This window comes from Oenanthe melanoleuca, chromosome 2 (assembly GCF_029582105.1).
Source record: "Oenanthe melanoleuca isolate GR-GAL-2019-014 chromosome 2, OMel1.0, whole genome shotgun sequence".
NCBI lineage: Eukaryota > Metazoa > Chordata > Aves > Passeriformes > Muscicapidae > Oenanthe > Oenanthe melanoleuca.
The window spans coordinates 95,860,207-95,887,940 of record NC_079335.1 but is presented as its reverse complement, the minus strand read 5'-3'; the positions used below and the strand labels follow the sequence as shown (position 1 = coordinate 95,887,940).

The 27,734-nt window shown below is 39.5% G+C and overlaps 1 protein-coding gene across 5 annotated transcripts in view; it reads right to left on the bottom strand.

Annotated features, from left to right (window-relative positions):
• The window catches only part of CDK13 (cyclin dependent kinase 13), a 42,626-nt gene extending 16,434 nt beyond the window's left edge, over positions 1 to 26,192 (bottom strand). For all 5 annotated transcript variants that reach the window (XM_056483474.1, XM_056483476.1, XM_056483477.1 and 2 more), the window contains exons 1-6: positions 24,907 to 26,192; positions 14,275 to 14,886; positions 10,846 to 11,013; positions 10,408 to 10,546; positions 8,982 to 9,153; positions 379 to 568 (exon numbers count right to left, since the gene is read on the bottom strand). In XM_056483474.1, coding sequence (XP_056339449.1) covers positions 379 to 568; positions 8,982 to 9,153; positions 10,408 to 10,546; positions 10,846 to 11,013; positions 14,275 to 14,886; positions 24,907 to 26,108 — 2,483 coding nt within the window. In that variant the 5' untranslated portion in view covers positions 26,109 to 26,192. The remainder of the gene's footprint in view (positions 1 to 378; positions 569 to 8,981; positions 9,154 to 10,407; positions 10,547 to 10,845; positions 11,014 to 14,274; positions 14,887 to 24,906) is intronic.
• Positions 26,193 to 27,734: the final 1,542 nt, after the last annotated feature.

Genomic DNA, 27,734 nt, shown 5'->3' with positions numbered 1-27,734 from the left:
CTTCAATCTTGAAATGAGATAGCAGAAAGAATACACATCCAACACTTACATACTTTTTAATTTACATACATTTTAATATATTGAATATATTAATATATTGAAATCAGAAAATTTTCCCCCAGTACTCTGACTTAGCAGGATTATAATTGAGTCTTTTCTTTTAACATAGATTAAGTTTAATACACAGCTGCAGGCTCCAGTGTTAAGCAGGAACATTACTGGATTAGAATTTTGCAATTGATTTTAAAGAAACTAGGCAATTTAGAAAATAAGGTTTGCTAATGACTTCAATCAGGTGAACTGTGAAGACTGAAGGAATTATTTAAAGATGTTGTTAATATACAATTTTTGCTACGTACTTTTAAGTAATAGCCATACCTATTATTTAGTAGAATATTTGAACATTTGATATCTCTGTGCAAAAAGTTCTTCTTGTGGCAATAGGCCAAGCCCTCCATCAGCTGTCTCATAAAAGATTTAATATGATTTTCATTAAAATGAACCAAACCAGATTCCAGCAGTCCCATCAAGTCATGGTCCATATATTCAAATACCAGGTAAAATGCACCTACAAAAAGAAAGGGAAAGGGTAGGAGAAACACAGACAGAAAAACTGATTTAACAGCAGTCCAAAGCATTGCTGTTGCCTGCTTTTTAAAATCAGAAGCATTTTTAATAAAACTACTTAGATTTTCTGCAGTATTTATAGCTGTATCTCATGTCCAATGAAATATAGTACAGTAAAAAGTTTTAATAAATTGCTGTTCCATATAAACAATTATACTAGTCAAACGTTTGTGAAAAGAAAAATAATATTGCCACATGGTGTTTCAGTCTAGATGAACATGTGCTCTCTCTAAAACTCTTAATCTCCACTAATTTTATTTTAAGAAAAATTAACTGCATTAATATTACCAATAAAAAGTTTGGAGAGAAATCTAGAAACAAAATAAGTACAAGAATTATTGTACATTATTCTTCATTTGTTGTGACTCAGTAATTAATTTTTTTAAAGATTTCTGCATAACTGGGTCAGAAATAAGCTTGCCCTTCTCAGACTAAAAATACCTATTAAGACAGGATAAAATGAGAAAGCAGAACTAACCTACTAGTAACAGCACCTCTGCAAAGACAGACTTCATATTTTAAGATGCCACATGCATACATTAAGCACAAGAGAATCTGTCTTATCTCACATCAGTCTGTATCATTCTACCAATAAATCCATTAAAGCCAAGGCTTTTGATACATTTAAGCACTCTTAAAGAGGAAAAAGTGTTGAGTGATTCAGAACTAGCAATAACCAATTTCCAAAACAACCATTCCCAGTACAATATATTTTTAGTACTTCATTCTTTCCCTTCCTCACCCTAGGACACACAGAACAGCACAGCCCCTGCTAAGTGAAGGAAGCAAGACAGACCGACCCAGAATGTGGATTCAAGTGGGCCTGTTTACCTTGCACTTCCAAATCTTCCTTAGATCTACCACTACAGATAGCTTCTGGCCAACAAGAACTCATTATACATTCTTGTTCCTAAAAAAGTTTCAACTCAGAAACTAGTAAAAGTCTTGGAGCAATAATGAGAAGTCAGCTTGACAGAAGCTGTGCACATACATGGCCACATTCTAATGAACTGACTCCTATTCTTGTTTAGTAGCTGAAAGGGGAAAAAAGAAGGCAAGGTCCATCTGCTATTCAGGAAGATTACCACACAGTAAGTACTTAACCTGTAATAACGATCAGCATACATCAGATAAAGCACAGGCCATTGCATAAGACATTCAAGAGTTCATTGTTTTTTACTTAAGTACTTTTGTCTTTCTCTATATTATACAGAGGAAGCAAAATACTCATTCTAAAATACCCCTGCTGTTGTGTATGGAGGGGGTGAAACAGGAGATTAATCAAGCAGGTACAACACAATCCCATCCATCACTCCATAAGGAGAGAGGGAAGTATTAAAAGCTATGAATAATCAAAAGTCTGCCGTGTTACTATTTGCATAACTAAGTTCACCAGTTCAAGATGGAAAAGCACAGAGGCTCCTAATCTTGATCTTTCCAAATTAGATAGCTGGCAATCTGCTGTTAGATCTGCTTCAACAATGACTGAAGTATGAACCATGACATATTTTAAAAATGCCTTGAAACAAAACACCTGATATTAATGCTGCAGTGTGAGAATAACCTATATGTGCCCTTAGGAGGATCTCAGCTCAACAAAACTGAATGAACCCCAGTGAATCTTGGTACCTTCTTGCTCTGGAGTACAAGAGAAAGTTAACTCTCTTAACAGCTGGCTGCATGTGTGTGTGCATGACAAGGTAAAAGATTGACTGTGGAACTGTTTAGTGAGAACAGCTGAACAGAGACCTCTTGTATATATGCAAAGAAGGATCCAAGCCTTGAGCAATTTCCTGCTTTGTCATTAACTCCCAAGATTTTTTCACTGCTATTTATAACCAGCATTCACAATGCAAGAAGGAATGCTGACAATAAAGATTCATAAACAAAGCAGAGTAGTACCTGGGAGGTGACATCTGTTTATTTACATTCTCTGCATCTCTTAGTAAGAAACATAAACTAAAACAGGATAAATCCTCAATATTCCCTCCTTATGAGATCAAGAGCAAATGTACAGATTTATTACACTTGTGCATTCTTGCCTACTTCCTAACTACACGTTATTAAAATTTGTTTTTAAAAGAAAAACTGGTAAACTTCATTCAGTATGAGAAAATATGAAAATTAGTCTATTAACCTTGTCAATCTTACCATTCAAACCTGATTTTCAGTATTACTCAAGCTTGATTTAGAAGGGGCTGTAGCTGCAAGAAAGCTATCAAGCAAACTGAAGTCAAACTCCTGTTAATTCATTTCTAGACAAACATGGTGCCCTTTTCTGACAGAGATCCATAGTTTCTCCCAATAAAATGGTTACATTATTCTTTCCACCTGATAATTTCAAATCTTCATCACTTTCCATCACATTAGGGGATCTGACCCTCCAAAAAAGGGAAAGCAGCTAGTCATTCAGGAAGAAGGAAACAGTCATGGAAGACATCTCAAATGAACTATGCACAGGCAGAAGTGTGCTTACTACAGCTTAGTCTGAGTTCAAGTTCACAGCATACTTTAGTTCTATCAAAACAAATGCCACACAAATACCCATTTCTCTCAAAAGGAAAACATAACAGAAGAAATAATAGTCTCCTCTTTTATGAGGGCAAAACATTTTGTAACTTGGAGGTTATATTTTAAAATTACATTTTGCTTGATGCTAACCTAGCTTTGCCCAGTCCTCATTCTGAGAAGCAATGTCACGAAAACACCTAAAGCCCTCTTACAGTAAAGTGCACGCAATTCAAATGAACTCAGAATTACTTACTTGACTTCAAAGTTCCTCATCTTACTGCTGTTGTGTTAAAGACCTGCATTTCCCACCTGTGTGATGGGAGAAAGCCTACAGTCCATTTCCACACACTGCAACAAAGGCTAACAAAGAGGTTGTGTCCTGGGTGGCCCATTTCCTTTGTTAACATCACGTTCATATCTACTTTCCTTCATCTATCTACAGTATGAGAAATCTTAATGCCACTACGTGTTGACAGAGCAGCAGCTGGAACAGCTGAACAGTAGGAACACTGCCGATTTCTGAATATGGGATAAGAGAGAGCACCTGAATCTATTCTATGGCTGAATCTAGGAAGGTACACAATAAATAAAGGAGATTCACATGGATGGAAATAATCCTCACCTTACTCCTTTTGATTGCACTTGGAAAAATGCAGCTTTCCAACCATTTTGTAAGTTAAGAATGATGGGGTTCAGCAAGTGAGGTGATTATTTAAAATAATCAAAGGATTAACACATCTCCTCTTGGTCGTATGTTTCAGGTCACAGAGCTCTAAACAGAAGCAGTTTCCTAACACGAAATGAGCTCAGTAATGTATATATAATGCAGGTATAATGCAGTAAAGGTTTGCATACAAGAGAGGTAACTCAACAAAACACAGCACTAATGATCTGCAATAAAGAGAGGATTTTCTGAGAGGCCAGAAACTCCTAACAAAACACACTTTGCGTTTTTGTGACACAGGCAGGGTCTGGATTTCTTTGGGCTGTCTTCAAATCACACATATCCAACAAAGCAGAACACCATTTGTTCTCAAAGATACAAGTGCTTTAAACTGGGAGGGGAGGGTAGTGGTGCAGGGGAGAATGATCCAAAAGCCTCCATAGATTATGACTTCTCAAGCAAGTATTTTCCAAATGAAATTCATAGGAAAGGTGTTCAACATTTCTCAAAATATATGATTAGATAGAGATCTGAGGACCCAGGAGAGCAGAAATGCCTTATTACATGCAAATTTAAACTCAGTTCTAGTATAAATGAATTACAATAGTATCTTGAAATACAGAAATGCTTTAAAGAAACCCCAGTATCCCTGCCTCAATCAGTGCATAGGACGTACAATGCTGAGTTGTGAAACAGGTTTTCAACATTTGTTCTGTACTTAGTTTTCAAAACGAGACTCCATCATTTTCATGTTGCCAATAAGCCTCCTCCAGCTTCTTCTATGCAATAGATAATTCTTACCCTTGATTGATTAAATATAATTAGATTACATTTACTATTCTATTTCCTTAACATTTCTCTTCAAGTACCCATGATATACTATTCCAAGAGTTTTAAACAGGATTTTATCAACCACAGCTTGAAAACAAAAGGAGAAATTGTCCACCAGTTCCTTGAAGTTCCTTATACTTAAATTCCTTCAATAGATATTCATCTTTTCTTTTGACACAGGTTTTATTAACCTATTTTCTAATTTCCAGAACAACAAATATAGCCATAGCTACTGAATTAATCATCTTGAGACTAAAAAAAAAAATTCCTGCTATACTATTTTTTTTTAATAACTGTGTTATTCCCCCTTTCAAGTTCAACTGCATTTTCCTCTTGCAGGAACTCCACATATGTTCTGAAATTGGAATATATGCCAAGAGCATACAGAAGCCCTGAGAGTAAACACTCTCCTTGTTTCATCACATAATACAATAACAAGAAAAAAGAAAAATAAGAAGAAAAAAAAAACCCAAATGACTAAACCAAAACCAAAAACTAAAAGCAGACAAACAAAAATCTTTGATTAATAATCAGAGATTTTTCTCATTTTGACATGGAGTACGTTGAAAAGCAACACAATTAGGTTGGCACTCATTCCAGACCAAAGCCCAGTACAGCACACATAGATAGAAAGCATCACTCAAGCAGTCACAGTACTCCTGATAACTTAGGTCTAGCATGAAAACTATTTGGGTAAGTTCCTATCAGCTATTTTGGGAGCAGCAAAGCAAGCTGTAGAGCACTAGAGATTTCTGAAATTCGGATCTCTGCTTTTATCCAACTTCCTAGGAAACACGGACAAAACTAGCTATCACATAACACTGACTATATGACTGCTGTCACAGACTCCTTCCAAACCGTAAGACTTGGAGTAAGTACTCCTTGACAGCTGTGACAAAGTAACCTGTCAGTCATATTACAATGTACTGCAGAGTCAGTGTCCTCCTGTACTACAGTATTGCCAATATAAATACCAACTTAATGCCTAAAAATGTTAGGTGTTTTGTACTGCAAATCTATTCAAAATTTAATCTACAGTAAACTTAGATCTTAAAATTAATTACAGAAACACATATACATAAACAGGTAATTCACACACACACACACACCAAAACCGCAGGAAAAAAACTCCTAAGCTGCAATGTTAACCAGATCTTTTATTACTGGTCTCCATGTTAAGTTCTACATCCTCCATCAGGTTAGCAAGAACACCTATCCTGGTCAAAAGGAGGAAGGGATGTCAGGCACTTACTGTGTTTACATTCACAGCAACAAAAGCTAAGTCAGGCATTTTCCATTTGTTTAGTAAAAAAAATCATGTCAATCCCATAGCTAGACTGTTGAGCACTTGCAAACATCTCCCAGCTGTTAGAGGCAACTGAGAACTTAAGAACCATCTCAAGTGCCCAAATTAAAAAACATATATACTAAAGTCATATACATTATAAACTCACAAAGGAAAAAAAAACCAAAACTGAGATCAGCCCAAAGTGAGAAAGGCATTTTCTCAGTAATTCATTTTATAACTGATAAGGTGGCCCAACATACAAAAGAATGAATACAACCTCAGAGTCACGAGTTCCCATCATTACATTTGGGTGTTCACCTATTGCCCTCTGAATCACAGGTAGATGAGAAAAGCCTACACATGGAACTTATAAAATGGATACTCCTTGTGGCCACACCCAACATACACTGTTTTATCTGTCAGGATTGTGCCCGAGAATCAAGATGTAACATTACTAATTAGTAAACAGTAATGCCATTCGCCAACTTTATCATCAAGCACGTCATGCATAATGAAGACTGCAAAGTGAAAAACTTCTGATCTTCAGTATACAGACCCATGTATCGCTCATCTGCTTTGTATATGCCCAATCTATACAAACAATTACTCTGCCTAAGCTGCTGACTTCCACTGATGGAGGAAAATGCACTTAAAAGATTTGTAACACACTGCTCCAATGTATTACACTTCTTTTTCTAATGGTTACTAGAGAAAGAATAAACCCAAAACTATGTATCAAAGCTTTCATGTCTTTAAATTTATAGTCCAAACTGGCCAAGATAAAACACAGATATAATTTCTTCCAATCTATTTGAAAATAAGATGACGTCAAAAAAAATGAGATAGGCTTTAACATGGGGAACCAGTAAACCTCTCTATCAGACTTTTGAGTGTGTCATTTAAAAACACGCGATGCAGCTCAAAATATCAGGACAAAGTTGTACAAGCCAAGCTATTGCTGGCTTGTGGTCCAATGTTACTATCTTAAAAAATATCCTCAAATCAAGTACTGTAACACTTACACTACTGTCAGAAAACTGAATGTAATCATCTAACCAAAAAAACCCCCACACTGCCTTAAGTGAAAAAGCAGATGAGTACTATGTCAGGATATGATACACAGCCTTAGAAACAAAATTAATTTCATTCATACCAACTAGAAAAAACATAGGTGATAGGTTCTAAGTGGGATATCAGCAGGGTTTTCCAAGTCATATTTCAAAGCTATGGTAAACATGTAACATACATTAAGCATAAGCATGTCCATCATATAGGCAAAACATCCTGCTTTTACTGTAAGCTCTGCCTGTTGTGTGATATCACTACCACTTTTCTAATGGTTTTTTGTTAAGCAGGCTACTTCTGCATTGCAACACTTTACTGTGAAAAGACCAAACTTCCTCCCACTTGCATTCATTCCCTGCATAGACTACAATCTGGACACAACTCAGCTATAAATCTCTGTCTCACAATGAACTACTCACTAGAGAAATACAGAATACAGTACCTGAAAAAAAACCACAACTTCCATCTTTTCACAGAGAAGTTCGAACAGCAGTCTCATTATCCTGCTAATGTTTTCAAAAAACAATCAGAACTTGCTCAACTATCTGAATTAATTTTATTCTAGCATCTCCAGAGAAGCTCCTACCCTTGTAAATTTTCAGAAAATGTACTTGTTTTAATATGCTGTTTAATAAAAACAAGAAATTAAATCAGAAGTAGTATCAAAAGCACAAAAACAGACTTGGACCAAAAAAAAAAAAAATTGAAATTAATGAGACAGTTTGAAGTACAAAAAAAAAATTACAATTCAATTCTAAACATGGCACTAAACAGAAAGAAAGAAAATTCATTAATGAGTCATTATGCACTAAGTCAAGATTCAGTGTGGTCTCATTAGCCAAGTAGGTTAGACCTAATTAAAACTTAGTGCACATACAAAGACTAAACTGACTGTTGCAGACTGTCAGGATTTTCAGCGAGGCCTGACCACTGAACCTGCACAACTCTCGAGAAACTCTTGCTAGATACTTCCTGCTTTTAAGTGTATCAGTGCCATATACACTTTAAGATCTTATACTCTCTAAAGATGCTAAGAAAAAAACCAAAACTAATTCCTGCTTCATATCCACCTTCTGAATCATCACATCACGTGGTGTTTTAGCTGGCCATGCAGTATACAGCATTTTCTACCTGCACTAGTGCTGGGCATGCTGCATAGAGACTCAGGGAGGGAGAGCAGCAAAGAAGGACAGGTACCACATTCCAAACACTCTCCAAAGCCAAACTATTTAACAAATTGCCCACAGGACACAAAAAAACCTCCAAAATGATAGGTTTGTAACACTCAGACCTAAAATGAAATGCCTCCAGTGGCAAAATACCACTCCAATATCAGAAGTATCAAGCAACAACACCGCATGATTTTCACTCTGTTTGCTTGAATCTCTAGACTAAGGAGGCTGAAACAATTCAAATAAGACAGATTTAAAACTGAAGGAACCAAGAGTAGAAGTCTGCATGCCTTCTCTTTGGGGAAAAACACTACGACTATACAAGTCTTGCTTTTCATTCTTTTAATTTACTCTTCTTCTAGCCCACAAAACACACATGCTTAATCATCAAAAAAGTAACTGAAGAACAGTTCAAATAAAACCAAGGCCTAAAATGAAAAACATCTCTTCAGTATTCAGCCTACTATACTCTAGATGGTATGAGAAAGTACTAAAAAAAAAAAGGTTAAAAAGAGCTCAAGATTAAGAGTTTGCTATTATTGCTGGCCTCCCTAGTCCATGGGTGTCAAAGAGTAAAACATCTGTTCCTCTACAGCAAAACCACATTCAAGCAATACATCTTTTATCCCACAAAATATATGCAGAAAAATGTTTCTATAAGCTCAGTTAGATAAACAACTTCTTATAGTATTTGAATCAAAATTAAAATCCCTCATCAAGCATCACAATTTGCAAATGCATTTTTAATGAAACATAATTTCAAATCCAGCAGACTATCACATTAAGAACAGGTCCAGAAAGAGCAACCCATTAGCACACATACCTTTGTCCTTCTTGAAGTCCAAAGCATCTTCCTTATCCGTCACTATTTCTTTCATGTTGATAATGCTTTGATGATTAAGCTGTCGAAGAATCTTAATCTCTCGAATAGCTGTAATTGGAAATCCTTCCTTTTCATTATCCAGGCGTACTTTCTTCAGTGCTACCATTTCCCCCTAAGAGAAAGTTTTAATAAAACCCATTAAGATTAGCAACCAAACCATGGGATTTAATATTGATTTTTAAGTTTGTTTTTTTAAAACCCTGATGCTTGAACCAAGCATAATGCTTAACAGAAATCAGCATCACATACAGAAGTGAGATTCTCATTCTAAAAATGAGAACTTTCAGCTAAACACTATAAGGGCTATCCTTCTTCCTCCTGCACAACTCACATTTCCCACTATTCTACACCATGTCTACCAGTAAAGAGTGATTATCAGCAGCAGCTTTAGAGAAAGTGACTGCTGTGGCTGCTCTGGATTTCTTAATACTATATAACCACTGGTCAGAATGCATGTACCTAGCCAGAAATACTGTGCAGTTCAAGATATGAGGAAGATGACTAAATAGTTCTCAAATTCATCAGTATACTTTCTACAAGCACAAGAGACCCTGCCATTTTTACAGTGAGATTTTTCCCTTACTATTTTACTACAGGGTGGGCTGGATCAAACTGGATTCTACAAAATGGCAGGAACATGATCTACTCATGATGGAGGATGCCTACAGACCATACATGCTAGTTCAATCATTTTGTTCTTGGAATTTTATTGCTGTGTCTGAGAAGTTAATTGACAGCTTAGCTAATTTTGTAAGTTCTAAAAAGTACTTACCCTACACTAACTTACACGTTACACTCACAATAGACCATATTCCAGCATGACATCACATCCACTTGCTCTGAAAGCCCATAACACAGCTGCTTCTAAGGTATCTGAAAGGCCATAATGCCACTCTCCACACAGGATTTGAATCCAAAGCTAACAGATTTGCTTGCTGTATCTGTACGGACGCCTTCAATGCAGAAAGCAACAACTTCTATGGGAGGGGAGGTTAAGAGATGACTGACACACAAATAACCAACTTGTTTGCCAACTTGCTTAGGGTAACATTTAGTTTCCCCAGGATATTTAGCCTATCTTTTTTACTAGTTCAACTTTATACAGAGCATCAAAACTCAAAAAATAAGAATTCGAATTTAGGACTGCTCAGCTGGATTTCAGCCACAGCTTTACAGATAAATGATTTTTTCAATGCAGCAAACAGTAATTTCTTTAGAAATTTCATTAGACAAATGCTAGACTTAGAACTGAACACACCAACAACTAAAAAACTTCCAAACAAATTTTACTTAATATAAAGCAAAAACGAAAACCATCTTGTTCATTTAAAATTGTGGGATTACATTTACCTTTTTTGAACTTACCTGTATCTTTATCTCTTGCTTTGTAAACTTGCCCATAAGTGCCTTCACCAATAATACCAATGATATCAAATTTATCCACACAGCGCTTTCCCCAGTCTATTTCTTTTTCTTTTGTTTCACCATGTCGTGGTCCACATATTCTAGAAAGCAATAAATATTTTTAAGAACAATAAATATTTTTTAAGAGCAATAAATATTTTTAAGAGCTAGTATATCTAGGCATTGTCTTAACTTTGAAGACACCTTCAACACTATTTGAGACATTATTAGTTAATTGTCTTATCACCAATAAGTGGCAATAAACCATGCAGTTTGAGTCAAACCACATGAATATTAAAAATGCCAAAAAGCAGAACTCTTTTGACAAGAGCATATCTTAAAGAAACTGTTATTATTTCTACTTGTTTTATAAGCTTTAAAAAAAGTTTAATAAACATACTTTGGTCTTCTCTTGCTATGTAACTGAACTGCTGGTTTCTTTTCTTCAGGACTTTTGGGTACTTCAGCTCCTCCAGGCAACTCAGGTGGAAGTGGCAAGTCTGCAAGCAGATGGCGAAGTTTCTTCTCTGTTTCTTTAACTGTCTTCACTGAAAGATTCTCTCTCAAACTATTAAAAAAACCCATAATTTTGCTAATAAGTTGAAGATAGTAAAATATTAACATTAAAGCAAAGCTTATTAGAATTATTTTTTAAAAAAATACATTCTAGACTATCAATGGTTCAACACCCGAAACCTCTGCTCTTAAAATCTGCAGGATTTGCATAAATGACTCACAGACAGCTCTTTGGAAGATGCATAGTTAATTCTACAACAATTCTACATAACTGTGAAATCAGACCTTTCTGGTGAAAGCTGAGATCAGATGACACAAGAAGCCTTACCAGGCCAGACTTCTTCTGCCACATAAGCTTCTTTCCAAGCTTATGGCCTAGACCATTAAAAACATTTAGAGCTCAGGTGTTGCCAGACATCAAAAGTTTTGTGGTAAAATCTGTACTTTGACTTCTCATATAAGAGAGAAGATCTGACTAACCCAGTTCCCTAAAACTGGTCTCCACAGATGAGCTTCAAGCTTACATTAACACTGCAGGGCATTAGGAGGCTGTCCACATCACTTCATTCACAGATTCTAATTGTATACATCTGCCGAAACACTCCAGATTCAACACATTTCTAGTGATCAACATACGTGGGAAAAAAAATCAGATGCAAAAATGACAATGATTTTCTGACATGGGTTACTGATATCTGACTGATTTTTAACCAACCATAATTAGATAACAGATACTGTCCATCTCTGTCTTGAGAAAAATCCCCAAACACATGTACAGCATCTTTTAACAATCCCATGATGATCTTAGAAAGTCTCTTCCCATTCTCATGGGGAATCATAACTGCTGCAGGATTTTTTTTCTGAAGTACATGGCTCCATTTTACCAGAACTTCTTTTAGTTTAGCTAGACTTGTTCAGCTACTGCATATCCAGTAATTTTAAAGCCATGACCATTTCTAAACCTTACATAAATTACATTATTGTTTCTCCCCTATACAACTCTCACACCATATTCACTCTTTTAATTTCTGTCACAGTATCAATAAAACTTAAGTTATGCTGTGAGGGGACATTTTCCAAGTTAGCTGCTTTTGCCAAATTGCATTGTTCATCCTTCTCTGTGACTTTTTCTACAACATCTTACCTGCTTAGTTTCATTGACAAAGCAGGAATTTCTCTAAATAGAAAGATATTGCTAACTCCCATAATAGAGAATGCACGTATCTTTTCTTACTTTTCTTGCAATTAGTCCTTATATATTCAAATAAAGCATTCCAGTGTTTTGCATATGTCTATGCTTCTCTGTGAAAACTGAACATTTATGTCTTTCACCACTTCCTAAACTGCCACTGCCCCATTTTAAAGAATCATCACAAGGAAGCATAGACTGCCATCATCACAAATATAATGGTTAACATGCTATAAAGAATAAACCACTGTAGTGCAGTGCATGTAACTGTCATGGCAATAAAAAACTCTTTTTTTTGAAGTTAATATAATATATGTTAGTATTTCTCTCATCACTTTCCCCCAAAATTTTCAAAATGAGTGAAAGCATAACATATGAAAGGCTCTGACAGAGATTTTAAAACAGGCACATAAAAAGTGGCAGCCAAGAGCCATCTTTTTTTTTCAGGTCTGCTAAATCACACTTCACAGATGAGCAGGGCAATTTTCCCTTTTGGCTAACCTGCATTGTGGGGCTGCAACACTGATGCTCCTCTAGGTCCCTTATTTGTGGGTTTATGAGATTCTTACTGAAGGAACCAGACAGTTCTGCATAGCACTGAGCTGAAGCTTTCTTTATTGACACAATTTCCCCATAGTGACTCAGAGCCCAAGGTAAATATCTTTGCCTTCCTCTGCCACTAAAAAAATTGATCTACATCCTTTGATGACTTAAGCTTTATCATGATTTATAATTTCTGATTCAAGGTTTATAACATCCTATAGGCAAAACTAAGCAAAGCATAAAAGACATTCCATTACTTCTCATTAATCTTTCTAATGTAGCTGTTTGCAAGCAGTAGGCTTTTTGTTTTGAAAGGAGAATGAGCCCAATGCTGGAAGAACCACTGCTTAATTGTAGCTTAACTCCTCAGTTTAGCTAACTTAAAACAGGCAATCCATTAAAATATAACAATAATATTAATCAGAAGCAATCAGCCAGCTTCAATATGAAATCTCATTCCATGTTGTTGCAATTAATACTGCAATGCCAGTCATATTTAGTTAAACTAGATAGACTAGCTTTTAGTAAAAACAGTAAATCTTGCTCACAGTATCAGGATTCTCATTTACCTAGAGAGGATGGCTTTGTCACAAATGTGAATGAAATCATACATTCGCTACACCATTTTTATGTTTGCTAGAGTTCAATGCCGAAGGACAAGAAACTATTTCTTTCTTACAACTAAAAAAAAATATGTAACTGTCTAATACTATGTAAGGATGTATTTATTTCCCAAGCCTTCCATGCACCCTTAATGTTTAATACAAGAGAAACATTTTCACCTCTAGCTAAAAACTTCTGGCTTACTTGTGATTTCTTGCATATATGTGAGAGGCAAGTAGTACCTTCATTAAAAAAAAAACAAACAAAAAAAAACACCAAAAAAACCGACCAAAACTTCTCCAAAAGCATAATTTTCCAATACAAATCATAGCACAGATTCTCTGTTAGGACTACGAACAGACTTAACATAGTCTATGACACCTGGAACACAGAAATTAATTTCTTCACAACAGACCAACTTTTACACTTCAAAATTAACACAAATGAAAAGCCATGAACCTCACTTCCACTATACATACTCAAAATAATACTGATATTTGAAATAAATTGCACTAAAATAACAGCCAGTTATAAAACAATTGCCTTTCAAAGGGAAGAGAATCTTTTCTTCAAACCCCAGCTAAATAAAGAATTTTCAGGTACTGCTACTGAATTCAACTTTTCCCCAGAAGTAGGTATATGTTCACACTAAACTTAAAATCTTGAATCCTTGAATGCATCCTTTCAGTCCCAAAGCTACTATGTACCAGCAATTTTAAAACATTTCTTTAGTAGACTTTTTATTAAAAGATTCTTCTCAGACCAAACTCTTCTTTTTCCAAGAACTAATAAATTATTTTAAAGATCAAATTCCTCCAGTTCTCTAACAATCCCCAGTCAAACAGCTAAAGAGCAAGAACAAATTAAATAATGCATTAGCCTGATCTATAGTTTTGTATTATTTTCCAAAGGAAATAACAACAACCATTCATAAAAAGTTAAAAACAATCCCAAAAGCAAATGTCTGTCACAACTCACCTATCAGTTTCTTTATCTTCAGGCAGCGTGGGAGGCAAAGGCAAGGGTGGCAGTGTGGACGGCGGTAGCGTAACGATTCGATCCTTCTCCTTGGCTGCTACACTTGGTGTACTTGGTTTGCTTTTCTCTTTTACAGGGACCGGTGGCTGTTTCACAACAGCCACTTTATTCTCTTTCACTGCTGCAGGCTTCTGTTTAGTAATTTTGTCTGCAATTAAATTATTTTCCGCTTTTGTTTCAGGAAGTGAGACCTTTGCTTTTGCCTTGTCATTTTTCAGATTTGCACTGCTGGTAGGAGAAGGTGTATGCTCAGTTTTGATTTTCTTCAGGTCCTTAACGTTGTTCACTTGAGGTGTGCTTGCAGCAGCAGCAGTGTCAGTGTTTCCCTTAGTAGGTGTTGAAGTATTGGAAGCTTTTGCACTGGCTTTGGCTGCCTCAGCAGCTCTTGCTTTTTTGTTTTTGTTCAGCTCAGCAGCCAGGCTACTCTTCAGAGTCAATGTACTAGGAGAAATACTTGAATGACGACTTCTGGATCTAGACAATCTGTGTCTGCTACGAGACCTGGAGTGCCTTGATGAATATGGACTTCTGCTTCGAGATTTTGCTGATCTCCTGTTTCAAAAAAGTAAAGATTTACCCAGGTAAAATTAAGTCTAGCTGCTTTCCCAGCACATCTGCTTTCTGACAAATTACATTTTTAAAATCAATTAATATCACCACGTTCATAGAATAAACAGAAGTCTGTGAAATAGTAAAGACCATGCATTTTAAAAAAAAAAAATCTATAGCTAATCAAGATTCTACACCTCTCTGCTAGAAAGCATTAAAACTCTTAGATGTAGTTTCTCCTCTCACACAACTGGAAAATACAATACTTTTATATAAGGCAAGAAATGTTCTGCTTTCCTCACTACCTGAGAGATAGTTTTCTCCTTAAAGAAAATCTCAATGTGTGCAACTTGTACAAACACCTTTAGTATATACAGTATTTGAGAAAAATCCAATTGACTACGTAGTCAGAATTCAACAAAATGAAATTAAAATAATAACAGGACAAGAGAAATCTAAACAACACTGAAGCAATTGTAGGAACTTCTGAATTTTCACTTCCATAAATATAATTGAAATAAGCCAACTGAGAAAAAAATGGAATACTAAAGAAAAAAAAAAAAACCACTAAAGGCTGCAATGCAGTCAACTACAAGACAGCTTTCCTTTTTTGAAATCTAACTGTACAACTTCAAAAGGAAACAAAACAAACAACCTCCCCCTTCCCAAAAAGCCCAATACTGCCCAATAGTACCCAAAGCACCCAATATTTGTTACAGCAATTGACAAGCAAACATAATCCACAAATGGGCTTATGCTATAACTGCATCTGAATGCAGACACTAATAATAAAAAAATCTAAGCTATCTACAAAATCATAGCAAGAAAATTCCCTAGAATGAGGGAGAGGTGGGTGCATCAATCTTAAACTTCTACTGTACAACAGTACCATTTCATATGAATGCCTTCTCATTCAAAATTTTAAGGGATATTCTAATTTGCCTACTACTAGTTTCTTAATGAATTAGTTGTTCATTAAGAAATAAAGGGAAAAAATTAATTGAGCTGAAAGGCATGGAACAAGTAAAGTAGCCTAATCCACTGCTACCACATAATAATGTTATGAAATAAATTAAATCAAAGGTAGGGGGTTTTAATCCATTTTATCATACCAAGAATAACAAGGATATTCATCAGATTTACAATATTTTCTTGATTGAAGTTTGATGGAAATTTCTTTTGCTTATCATTTGAAGAGGAGGGAAAAGCATACTCAGGATTAAAAACACCCAGTATTTATCAGCTGAACAAAGAATAAAGTATCAAGCAATAGTAAAAATAAGACTCCCTGAAGATATAAGGATTTCAGAGTTCAAAAGACGGCACCAGTGTATGGAGGTTGCCAAAACAAAAGGAAACAAAAAAAAACCCAGACAAAGCCAACAACAGCAAAAAAAGAAACCTGATAAACAAACAAAAAGAATGCCAACTACAATCACTATGATCAGGACTACCCATCCCACACCAAATTTAATTTTACTGGCAATTAATTCAGTTTTAATTATCAACACAAGAAATTATATCTCCATGCTTCAACTGAACAAATATTTAATCTAGTACAATAACATTTCTTTGTGTGTGGAATATTGACTAATTTCTAAATCTACACTCCCTACTTCTTATCATGTAGGACCTCTTACCCAATAAAATGTCACTCAGATCAAACAAAAAGTGACTGAAAACAATGTATATGCACACTGTATAGTACAGCACAAGCTTCAAAATTCTACGGGTGAAATTGATCCAAATGGCTAGAGATTCATGAAAAAAAAAAACCAAATCCCAGACAAAGATAACTCTTGGAAACTAGCAGTTGAATTCTATGCCAGGAAGCAGGTTTTATAGAATTTTCTGGCACAGCAGGGTAACAATGAGAAACAGTAACAATAATAATAATAACAATGAAAGTTATAATCCTAAAAGTTTTATACGGATCAATTATAAAAAGTCTCAAAACTCTCTTCTAACAATTTTCAACCAAAATTTAATGTTTGGTTCACTTAGTAAAGAGATGTTCATATCTAATAAACACCAAATAAAATCATAATATTAGGCACAAAAATTCCATTGAAAACTCACTTATACCTGATTATGAACCCTGTTGCTGAAGTAATTTTTCTCATTATTTTTAAAACCTGAGTACTAAATCCCACAGAATATTTTCAGAGGTTTGGCCAAATGGAAGTAAAACTACAAAGGTAACAAAGTTCCATTATACAGAGTTAAAACAATGTAGAAGGGAGAAAAAGTGAAAAGATCTAGGAAACACAACCACCTTAAATGCTAAACCAGAGCTCTCCTCACACTGCTGTCTCACTTTGGGAGAGGAATTTCTGTAGTTCTCAAACAGAAGTGTTACTGCTGCAGATCTGCATTTGCCCTGGAATCAGTATAATTACATTTCTCCAGCATCAAGCACAAGCTAATAGTCCCTGTTATCCTAAACTGACTTCTATAAATGGTGCATCATTTGCAAGAATGTCATTGACCTTTGAAAAAATTTCCTTGTACATCTTGTTTATAAATCAGTTATTTCAGACTGACTGTCTCTCCAATTACCTGCAGAACATAACTACCACCCCAAGTACTTCATTGCGAACATGCCCTAAAGGTCTCAGAATGAGCCCTATTTCTTTCATATCATAAGTATGATATGGGGTTTCTTGTTTGTTTTGATTGATACCTAACAAAGAAAGCAATCACAGAACTAACAAACACAGACATGATTTCACATGCACTAGAAAAAAGAAGTAGCAGCTTAAAACAACAGTGATGAGTTGGTGAGATACCACTGATTCTAAAACTGGTTCTGTTCCACTTTGGTACAAAATAAAATAGGCTCGTTTAACTCGCTGCTAAGGATAAAATGGAAAATACTGTTCAAATCAGCTAATAACTAAAATAACTAATTTGATCAGCTGATCAGCTACCATAAGTCAGTGAGGAAGAGGAAGTTTTGAAAAGCTAGGGCAAAAACAACCTAAACTTATACACGTATACTTCAAAAACAAATAAGAATTGTCAGCGGATTGATGTCTGTACTTTACCGATATTAACAAAGAGAGTCTGGGACGTGAACATGAATTTATGCAAGCTCAGCTAAAAAAACCAAAACTCAACCATTGTCCATCGTGGGTTTCACACTCCACATGACAACTGCACAACTTTTTCGTGTCAGAACTGCATTCATGTAGGAGAGAGCAGATATGCATGCACACAAATACTTACGTTTCACTCCCAGTAGCTAGTACAGCCCTAAATGGCAGATCAAAATTATAGCAGCTTAGTTGTGAAATATGTTGACTGATTATAATGTCTGCACTGGTTTCTATTTTCTAAAAACATTCCATTATTTCTGTCAGAAAAAAACTATGATATGACCTATATATAGTACCTTTAGCATTCCAAAAACCTTAGCAAGACTCCCATGCTATACCTGAATCACTGAGCTAGACCCTAGAGAATACAGCAAAAACATTAACATTTTTAACTAAACAGACAAATCCTGAATTTTAAGTAAAAAGCAGATTTGTCAAAGTGCTAGTTATTCAAGTTACAATGATAACACCTGCTGTTTTCATAAGGCTAATAATCTCTTCAAAGACTCAACTATCACTTTTTTTCACCTGTGTAGTTCAGAAGTTCCAACAGACTAGACAACTTAAGTACAAGTTTTCACCTGTAAAAATGGCACAAACCCAAAAATATGGACACATTTACAAGCTTTCCCTCATAAGCTTATACAGCACTCAGAGTGGAAAAATATTGCCTTATACATAATAAAACCAGCCAGCTCACTCTGCTCAGAACTAACACTTGATGTGAAAGATGAAGTCACAGCAGCACAGAAACGCACTCACACAACAGCCAGTGTCTGCCAGTTAACCGGACACTGACTGCCTAGTGAGACCCTGAAAAAACACCAGGAGAGACATCAGAAGTACATGGTCTAAATCTTCCAGCAGGTCTCTACCAAATATGTGTGCATGCATACACATACATGTAAATTTTCTTATGTGACATTTGTCACCAGCTACTTTAGATGTAGTCAGCAGCTTTTAACACAGTAAAAAAGAACAAAAGTACAGTGGCTACAACAGCACAGAACTGCACTTCAAAAAGCAAATACATGGATCAACGCAATTCAAATTCCTCTTCCTGAAGTAATGAGAGATCAGGAAGTTTACTAAACCTTAACACCACATCACTCTCTTAAACAAAAGCACCAGCATGTGCTGCTAACACACAAGGGTAGAGGCTAATAAGAAGCCTAAGTTACTAAGAAGGTAACTTTCCTTTGATGCTTCTCCCTGTTTGCGCCCAGAAGTTCTGCCCCATTTTAGATTACCTTTGCCACTTAAGCCATTAATAACCTTCTATCTTGAATTCACTTCACACAAGTGTAGATCCCTACAGGGAGCACAACTGCCACACTTTATGACACTTGTGAAATCCCTTCTGAGCCATATACAGATGACAGTGTGTTTTTATATATGGAGGAGACAAAAAGAAAAAAGAAAACTGATGTGCCTGAAGACCATAAGTAACAGCAGCGTAAGTTCTGCTTTGTTTCTTCCCTAGAGACAGCAACAAAGAAGCCCATGAGCACAACTAGACTAGCTGCAAAGAGACGTGAAAGAAATTACATTTTAGCTATGGCTATAAAATAAAAGGGAAAAAAAAAAACTAAATCAAAAAAAACCAAACAAGCAAGCAAACAAACAAACAAAAAAGATATTACCTACAAAGCATATAGAAGAGGCAAATTTAAAGAAAGTGATAGAGGAAGAAAGCACTAGTAAGAAAGCCACCCTGAAACCAAAACTCCACTATTCAGACCAAGAAAAATAATGCCCTCAAAGATGGGCGGGGAGTGTGGAGGGGAAGGGTTTAGGCATCATGGTTCTTTCTTTTTAAGGTGCTTTGGTTTTGCCTAGTACCCAACATTGTATAAAACAAACAGGTATTCATTGTTTCTCTGCTTCATACAATGTACTTAGTCACTTAAAAAAAAACTACTTAAGAGATCAAAAAGGTCTTGAAACAGAAGTTACAAAACTGTTACATTTCTCCTTCCTGATAGGCAATATTTTCTTGCCCTCCACTGGCTCACTAATAAATGACCAACCAGTATATTTACTGATTAATTTAACAAAGAAAAAAAGTCCACTGATATAATACCACCTACATTCTCGAGCACAGAATGAAAATTCTAAATAGTAGCTTAGAGTACTTTTACTGTCTTGATATTTGAAACCAGAGAGGAAAGAAAACAGTTACCTACATCAGATTTCCAGGAACATGATTTATTCAGCTTAGACAGTTTTTCTTGCCATGCTACCTCTCTAGGTGTTCCCTTCTGTGCCCTTTCAATACCTCTTTAATACCAAAAAAAGGTACACTTTATTGACAAATCAAAATGATCATGTGTTATCTCCTTATGTTTCTAAACTTGAAAACCTCTTCTTAATTGATTTACCTAAGTGCAAACAATTTTGTAGTTTAAACACATAAGGTTCTGTGAGCTGAACAAGCGAACTAACTTCGTCAGTCACTTTTTAGCAAGGCATAACACAAAGGGATTTATGAGAACACAAAGGCAAAACCAAGAAACGTAACAGTCCAAAGGAGGTTAAAACAACCACTGTAGCCAGCTCTCTCTTTAACCCGCAGGTAATGCTGGACTACTAAGCACGGCCATTCTTCTCTGCTCAGCAAGTGTATTTGAAAAGAGAGACCTAAACTTAATCAACTGGCTTCACAACAGACTTTCCAAGACATTTACAACCTCTTGCTAACATAAACCACTTTGACAAAACATTTTAGCCCATACTACAGGTTTTCATTGTTGCTCTAGCAGGCAAACATATACTCATTTCTTTAAGCCATTACAGTTATAGTATTCTTTCACTTGATACCATATTCATTAATTTTATTTATTTTCTTTAGCCCCTAGGTCAAGGTTACATTCTACACAGCTCTGCAACCAACCTCCTACTCAGCTGCTTTGTACATGAAGACTACATAAACCTGCCTTACTGATTCAAACTGTAAATCTTTCAAAGGGTCTCCAATACATACTGGAAAACTCTGAGCTGAGCTTTTATTTGTCTCTCGAACTTGCTTTAAAACCCTCTATTTTCATATTAGAACTTAGCCTACTAAGAAATCAACCAGCAAAAGTTCAAGCCAACTCAAAATCTGTGCTTTAAACATATTTGAAGTTAATTTTTTCAAATGAAATTTCCTTTTTCAAATAAGGAAAGAAGCAGCAGCAACAAGGAAAAGGAAAGGCACATGAGCAAAAGGCAAAGGCCAGCAATGTGCGCTGGAAAAATCAGCTACTCAAAACAGTGGAAATCTAGTGCGGTCCATTTTAAATTCTGCAAAATACAGTTTTATTAAACAAAATTAGAGAGCTTTAAATTAAAAAAATGTATTTTTGCTTATCGGGGGAGGGAAGTCAGACTCTCTCTTAATCCTTTAAATTCAAAAGCAGTAGAATTACTGGAATGAAAGTTATTTTCATATCAGTGTATGGCACCATGGCTTCTCCATTTACTAGCAGAATACATATTTTACTGGTGTCCCTACACTCGTGATTTTGCACAGAAAAAAACCATATTTTTCAGAGCTTGACTACTATAGACTAGCTACCAATACAGACTGAGATGATGCTCTAGTACCAAAATCAAATCTTGAATCTTTCCTACAAACAAAATCTATGCACTTCATCATACTATGCTAGTAGTGCCCCACCCACTTACTTTTATCTAAGCAGATGAGTAGGTGTAACCAAATTTGGAAAAATGTGATTACTCATTTATACTGCTAACTGAATTAAATGTGTGATCACATAACATATGACCTGACTCAAGTTACAAAAAGGAGTTCTCTGGAAACTAGTTTAGCATGAAATTGTAGGAAACAAGAGACTGTGTCTGCTTCTTTTGTCAACCATGAGGTTTGATTGAGAATTTTTTTTTTAATCCGGTTATTTCACCAGTAGAGAAATAAATACCTCAAATTTTTTGAATAATCTCCATTTTGAAAATATGCATGTGCTACTTTAGAACAGCTGTGTTACCCTATCCACGAGAAAATAAGAGTAATACAAATCCACCAACATCAAGTAAAGCTTTGTCCAAAAAGTGAATACAGCTAAATCGTTTTATCCAAAACACAAACTTTTAATTAGTCTATCATTCAAAGAGAAATCACGTATGGAGCACACACCCAGTGTCTTTGCTTCTCCTTAGAACCCTCAGAATAGCCAAACATCACCTATAAACAGCAGTCAGTCCTGCAATTCACACCTCACAGCAACAATGCACTGTTCTTGCTTCAAACCAGCAAAGCTGACTTCACTTAGTTCTCCTCAGCTGTTTACTAGAAGTTTCTCTCTAAACAGCTCAGACACCTAGATTAAAAAATCACCACTTAGCACACGGGCTTTCCTAGCATGCTAGAACTGCTTCGCAATCATTTTCTATGTACCAAAATAACTAGGTAATTTACATAACATTAGAGAAGACACATATATGAGGCATAAAACGAAAAGAGCAAAAAGATTGCAGGCTGAAATAGTCACATATAAAGTTCCTACTGTCTGGACATCATTACAGCTGGATACAAGCCCAGAATTAAGCTTTTAAATCATCTAGATGAAGAACACAGGTACTGTAAGAAGCTATTGCCTCCATGAAAGTGTAATATTCTATCAAGCCTAAGGCCACTGTATCATTATCAAACAGGAACAGCAAAAAAGTTCAGCATTTTGGTTGTAGTACCACAAAGTCAAGCAAAAAGGGAGATTATGACATAGTTCCGAATGGTTTTACAAGAAGTATAAACTCCTCCCTTTCTATCTCCCCACCGCCTTTGCAATACACATTTTGATCAACAGCTGTACACAAGGAAAAAAACACTGACTTTCATTTCTCCACAACAGGTAGACATTATCAACAACTGATTTCATCTTCACACTTTAGGTTTCTTTTGTTTTCTATGAAAGTGCCATTTATTGCAATGAATGCCCCATTAGGACAGACCTTTCTTTCTATATATAGAAACCTCTATAACCTCTCTTTTCCACTCAGCCGTTCCAATCCCTTTCCTGTAAACCCGACAGTGTGTATGTATAAGCAGTTAACAACTGAACACAAATTACAATTCAACCAGAGGGAGGAAGAAAGCCCGGGAATCACAAAGCTAAGTCCTAGAAACAGATCTGCAGGCTCAAGAAAGACTTACTTACTACAGAGTGAATACCAAAATCAGGAAATTTAAACTCTCATGCTTCAAATCATAGGCCCACTGTGCCCCAACAGAAAAATAATACTCTCACAAAACTCTACTACAGCCCAATTAGTCAGTGCCTAAGACAGAACCCTGAACTTAACTGGGCTATCAATCTGACTATTCTTAAATATTGAGCTATTCCTAAATGCAAACCTCAAAACCGTAATTCTGCACATCACTTTTAGCTTTCTTATTCCAGGATATAAGCAACTACAGAAAATAATCTGATTCCTAGGGTGTTTAAATAAAACTGTGCACATAATATTCCTGCTATGCTATTATTCAAATAACTTTGAAAGTGTATTTTAACCACTTGTAACAGAGTCTCACAGAAGAACAGCATGATGTTTTCAGAGCAATTACAATGTTTTCTTCTTGAAACACCCTACTGCATACAAAATTATTCCATACTACCACACCTTTAGACAATCACTATTCTTATCCCAAGGCACTTTGGCTCTATCTCTCTGAACAAAGTAGGACATAGCTTTGTTACTTTGCTCCTCCAACAGCATTTGATGCACACCCAGGACAGCTCTACCAAGAGCCAGTGAAACATGGAACAGCTTTATCATGTTCCCTGGATACACTACAGGACACCCCAAATGGTGATCAACACCATTTGTTAATAAAAACACCAGAGAACAGTTCCTAGGTAATGCTTTTTTATCAAAATTCTTACCAGTGGAACTACACATTGCTGGCTATCTTTAAAACTGAAGTCCAGACATGAATTTAAGCAGGTCTACAAACAATGAGGCAATAGTAAGATTCCAATATAGGAAATAAAAACCTTCACTTATAAACACATACTAAGCAAGTATTTTTAAAATTTCAGTGTGCTTTGCTGCAAGTTAAAATATTCTGAAGAGCTTTAATTCCACAACAGGGTTTACGTCTGATTACAAAGATACAACCCACACTTCCTCTCCACATAAAATTCCAAAACTCAAGCAGTGCTGACCTTTACACCCTGAGTTCCCACTAACACTAAAGTAAAATTAACTGCAAGCACACATTAATTATGTACATGTGCATAACCTTACCAGGAAAAGAACTTATGTTTTTTATAGGTTACGTAAAGTACAAGACAATTTATCAAAACATGACACTGACTCAACTGTCTAGCAAAACAGAAAGCCCAAGTCCTTCTACAGACCTCTACAAAGGGCAAAACATCTGTAAACACAAATTGCTCGTCAGTTGGTTTTCTCTTTAGATTAGCAGAAATTAAACCAAACCCAGATAAATTCGATATGCATTTCAACATGCATCCTATTTTACCCAGGAACAAGATACATAAAAATGTACCACAGAACGTCTGTACTTGTAAGCAAAGATTTAAAAATCAAAATTGGTCCTTCAGAAAACCTGCACTCCATGAAGCATCTTCCTGCAGTCACTCTCATCTGAAAATGTTCGTGTGCCCCTTAACATTTAACATTCCAGCCAGGTGGTCTCCCACGGAGAGAAACTACCCGCAGAAGTGCTACAGCCTCTTGCATCTCCCTTTCTCCCCGAAAGACAGGACAGGAAGATCTTTGTACTTGGCCCTCTTCCCTGCCCCTCACCCCAGCTTTCTGGCAGCAAAAGGGAAAGAGGGAGGGACTGATACTGGATGCAAATTTCTCCAGCCTCTCCTGCATTCCTGTCCCAGTTATTACTCCCCTCCACACACCGGGCTCCCACCCCACCCCGCCTTCACTCCCGGCCCGGACTTACCGGATAACGGGGCTGTAGGGGCTCCGCGACCGACGCCAGCTGCTGTAGGGGCTGGGCGACACATCGCCGCCGCGCTCGTACGAGCTGTGCCGGCTGTAGCTGGGGGATCGGCGTCGGCTGTAGGGGCTGAGTGGAGAGCGGGCGCCCACCGGGCTGAGCGACTTGCGGCTGCGCTGGCTCTGCGAGGAGCGGTGCAGAGGAGGGCTGTCATCCCGGCCGGGGCTGGGCGACGAGCGCTGCCGCCGGTACGCCTTGGGCTCGGGCTTGTCGTCCCGGTAAGCTTTCGGAGGGTCCTTGTAGGCCGACGGCGGTTCTTTAGCCGCTTTAGTCCGACTCCGGTGCGATTTGCTCTCCCGATCTTTCCTGCCGCTGCTGGGCGAAGAGAGGGAGCCCTTCCTGCGCCCGTCGCTGCCGCCGCCGCTGCTGCCGCTGCTCTTGAGTCCCTCCCGGTCTTGGCTCCCGGTGTGGTTGTGGCGGCTGCGGGATTTGGAGGACGAGGAGGGCTCGGATGCCCCGCGGGCCGGTGCCGCCGCCCCCTCCTGCTGCGCCTTTTCCTCTCCCCGCCGGCGATGCTCTCGGTGCCGCTCCTTGGAGCGCCCGCTGCTGCCGCGGTGCTCCCGCCGGGACCGGCCGCTTCGCTCCGCCTCGCCCCGCTGCCGCTGCGTCCCACCGCCCGAGGAGGAGCCCGGGCTGCCCCCGCCGCTGCCCCCGCCGGCCGCGCCGCTGCCCAATAGTCCTTCGGACTGGGAGCTCACGTCGTCGTATTCCTCCACCAGGGTGCTCAACCCGCCGCTACCGCGGCGCTTCTCCGCCTCCTGGGTGCCCCCGCCGCCGCCGCCGCCGCGGCCCCGCCGCCGCTTGTGCCGAGAGCCCGAGCGCCGCTTGCCTCGCGGTCGCTTCCGCTCTCCGCCGTCCCCGCAACAGGAGGAGGCGCCGGTGGCCGCCAGGAAGAGTAGGGACTGCGGCGGCAGCGGCGGCTGTAGCAGCGGGGGCTGCAGGAGCGGCGGCTGCAGCAGCGGGAACAGCAGCGGGTGCGGGGCCGGCGGCGGCGGCTGCGGCTGGGCCGGGAAGCGCTTCCGTCTCCGGTGGTGCAGCCGCTTCTTGTCGGCCGCCGCCTCCACCGCCGCGCTGCCGCCGCCGCCGCTGCCCCAGCCCCGGCTGCCCCCGCTCCCGCCGGCCGCCGCGTCCGAGGTGCTCGGCATCGAGCCCGCTCACGGCCGAGGGCGCGGCCCAGGGAACCCGCCGCCACCGCCGCGCTCAGGGCGCCATGGGGACCCGGCGGCGCCGCGCACACGTACCGGGACGGACACCCGCGGGCCGCGCCGGGGCCTCGCTCGCTCCCGCACCGCCCGCCCGCCTCACATGGGGCCGCGCCGATACATACGGGGTCGGGCTGAGGCAGGGGCTGGGCGCGCTGCCCGATGCAGCGGCGGCGGAGCGGCACCGGCAGCGTCCCGCAGGCCGGCGCGGCCTCTCCCGCAACACGGAAGTGTCTCCTGGCGGCGGCGCCTCCTCCTCACTTCATTCTGGGCCGCGGGCGCCCCCGCAAAGGGACACGGACACCGGGCGCGGGCCTCCTCCACCTCTTCCCTCAGCCGCTCCCGGCACGGCAGGGCGGCTGGGTCAGGCCAGGCCGGGCCGCCTCCGGGCGAGCTATCCGGGGCCTTGCGCGGCTCCGATCGCGGTTCTCCTGCCTGGCAGGGGCCGCACGTGTCGGGGCCGCTCCCGCCCCGCCGGTGCCCGGAGCGCTCTCGCGGCCTCAGCGCCGCCGCGCGCGGGTGACACACGCACCGGGGGGGACACGGACACGGCCCGGCGGCGGGCGGCGCATGCGCAGCGCCGGGAGCGGGCGGGGGAGGGGGAACGCGCCCCGCCAATCGCGCGCGGCGCCGCCGCCTTGGCCCGCATGCCCGAGAGCCGCCCTGCTCTCGCGAGACTTCGCCCGGCCCTCCCCCGTTCCCGGCGCCTCTCGCGGTAACTGCGCCGAGGGCCCCGCGGGCGGCGCGAGGGGGCGGGTCTGGGCCGGGGGATTAAAGATGGCGCTCGGAGACAGGTGGGGGAGCGGGAGCGGGCTCGGCCCGCCGGGAAGCCTCCTTGTGCCTGTCCCGGCACTCTCTGGAGGCGACGGGCAGAAACTCGTGCACAAGAAGTTGCACCTGAACACGAGGAAGAAGTTTTTTATTGTGTGGGTGACCGAGCACGAAAATAGGCTGCCCAGATAGGGTGTGGAGTGTCCCTGGCTGGAGGTGCTCCAGAGCTGTCTGGACGCATTCCTGTGTAATGTGCTGTAGGATGATCCCGCTTCAGGAAGGTTGGAGCAGATGCCCCACTGTGGCTCCAGCCCAGCTCAGCCGTGCTGTGGCGCGGGCTCTGGGAGGCGGTGTAGGAAACCCGCCGGCCCCCGGTGCTTTCCCTGCTTTTATTGCACACAGGCCCTGGATATCGGCTGGGGGGCGTGAGAGAAAAATCTCTTCAGATAAACACGTTTGTTACTCTGAAGCAGTGAAGCCACTTCGCTGCTTCATAAAAAGTTCTTTGTTGCTGTTGTTGTCGTTGTCTTACACTACTGAAACTAAGAACAGCTTAGGAAACAGGGTATTTTAAGTTTCCTTCGAAACTTTCTGATTTCATGCTGTAATGAAAGACTCCAGCTCTTTTTTCCCCCCTTTTTCTGCCTGCTCTATGCTGTTGCCTTTTCATGGTTTTATTGAATTCCATGACTGGAGCTGCAACTGCTGACTGTGCCTCAGCTCGGCTTCTTGGGCTGACTATCTTCTCTTAGGCACATCTGCTATACCATCTCGAATGTTGTGAGCACTTTAAAAGCA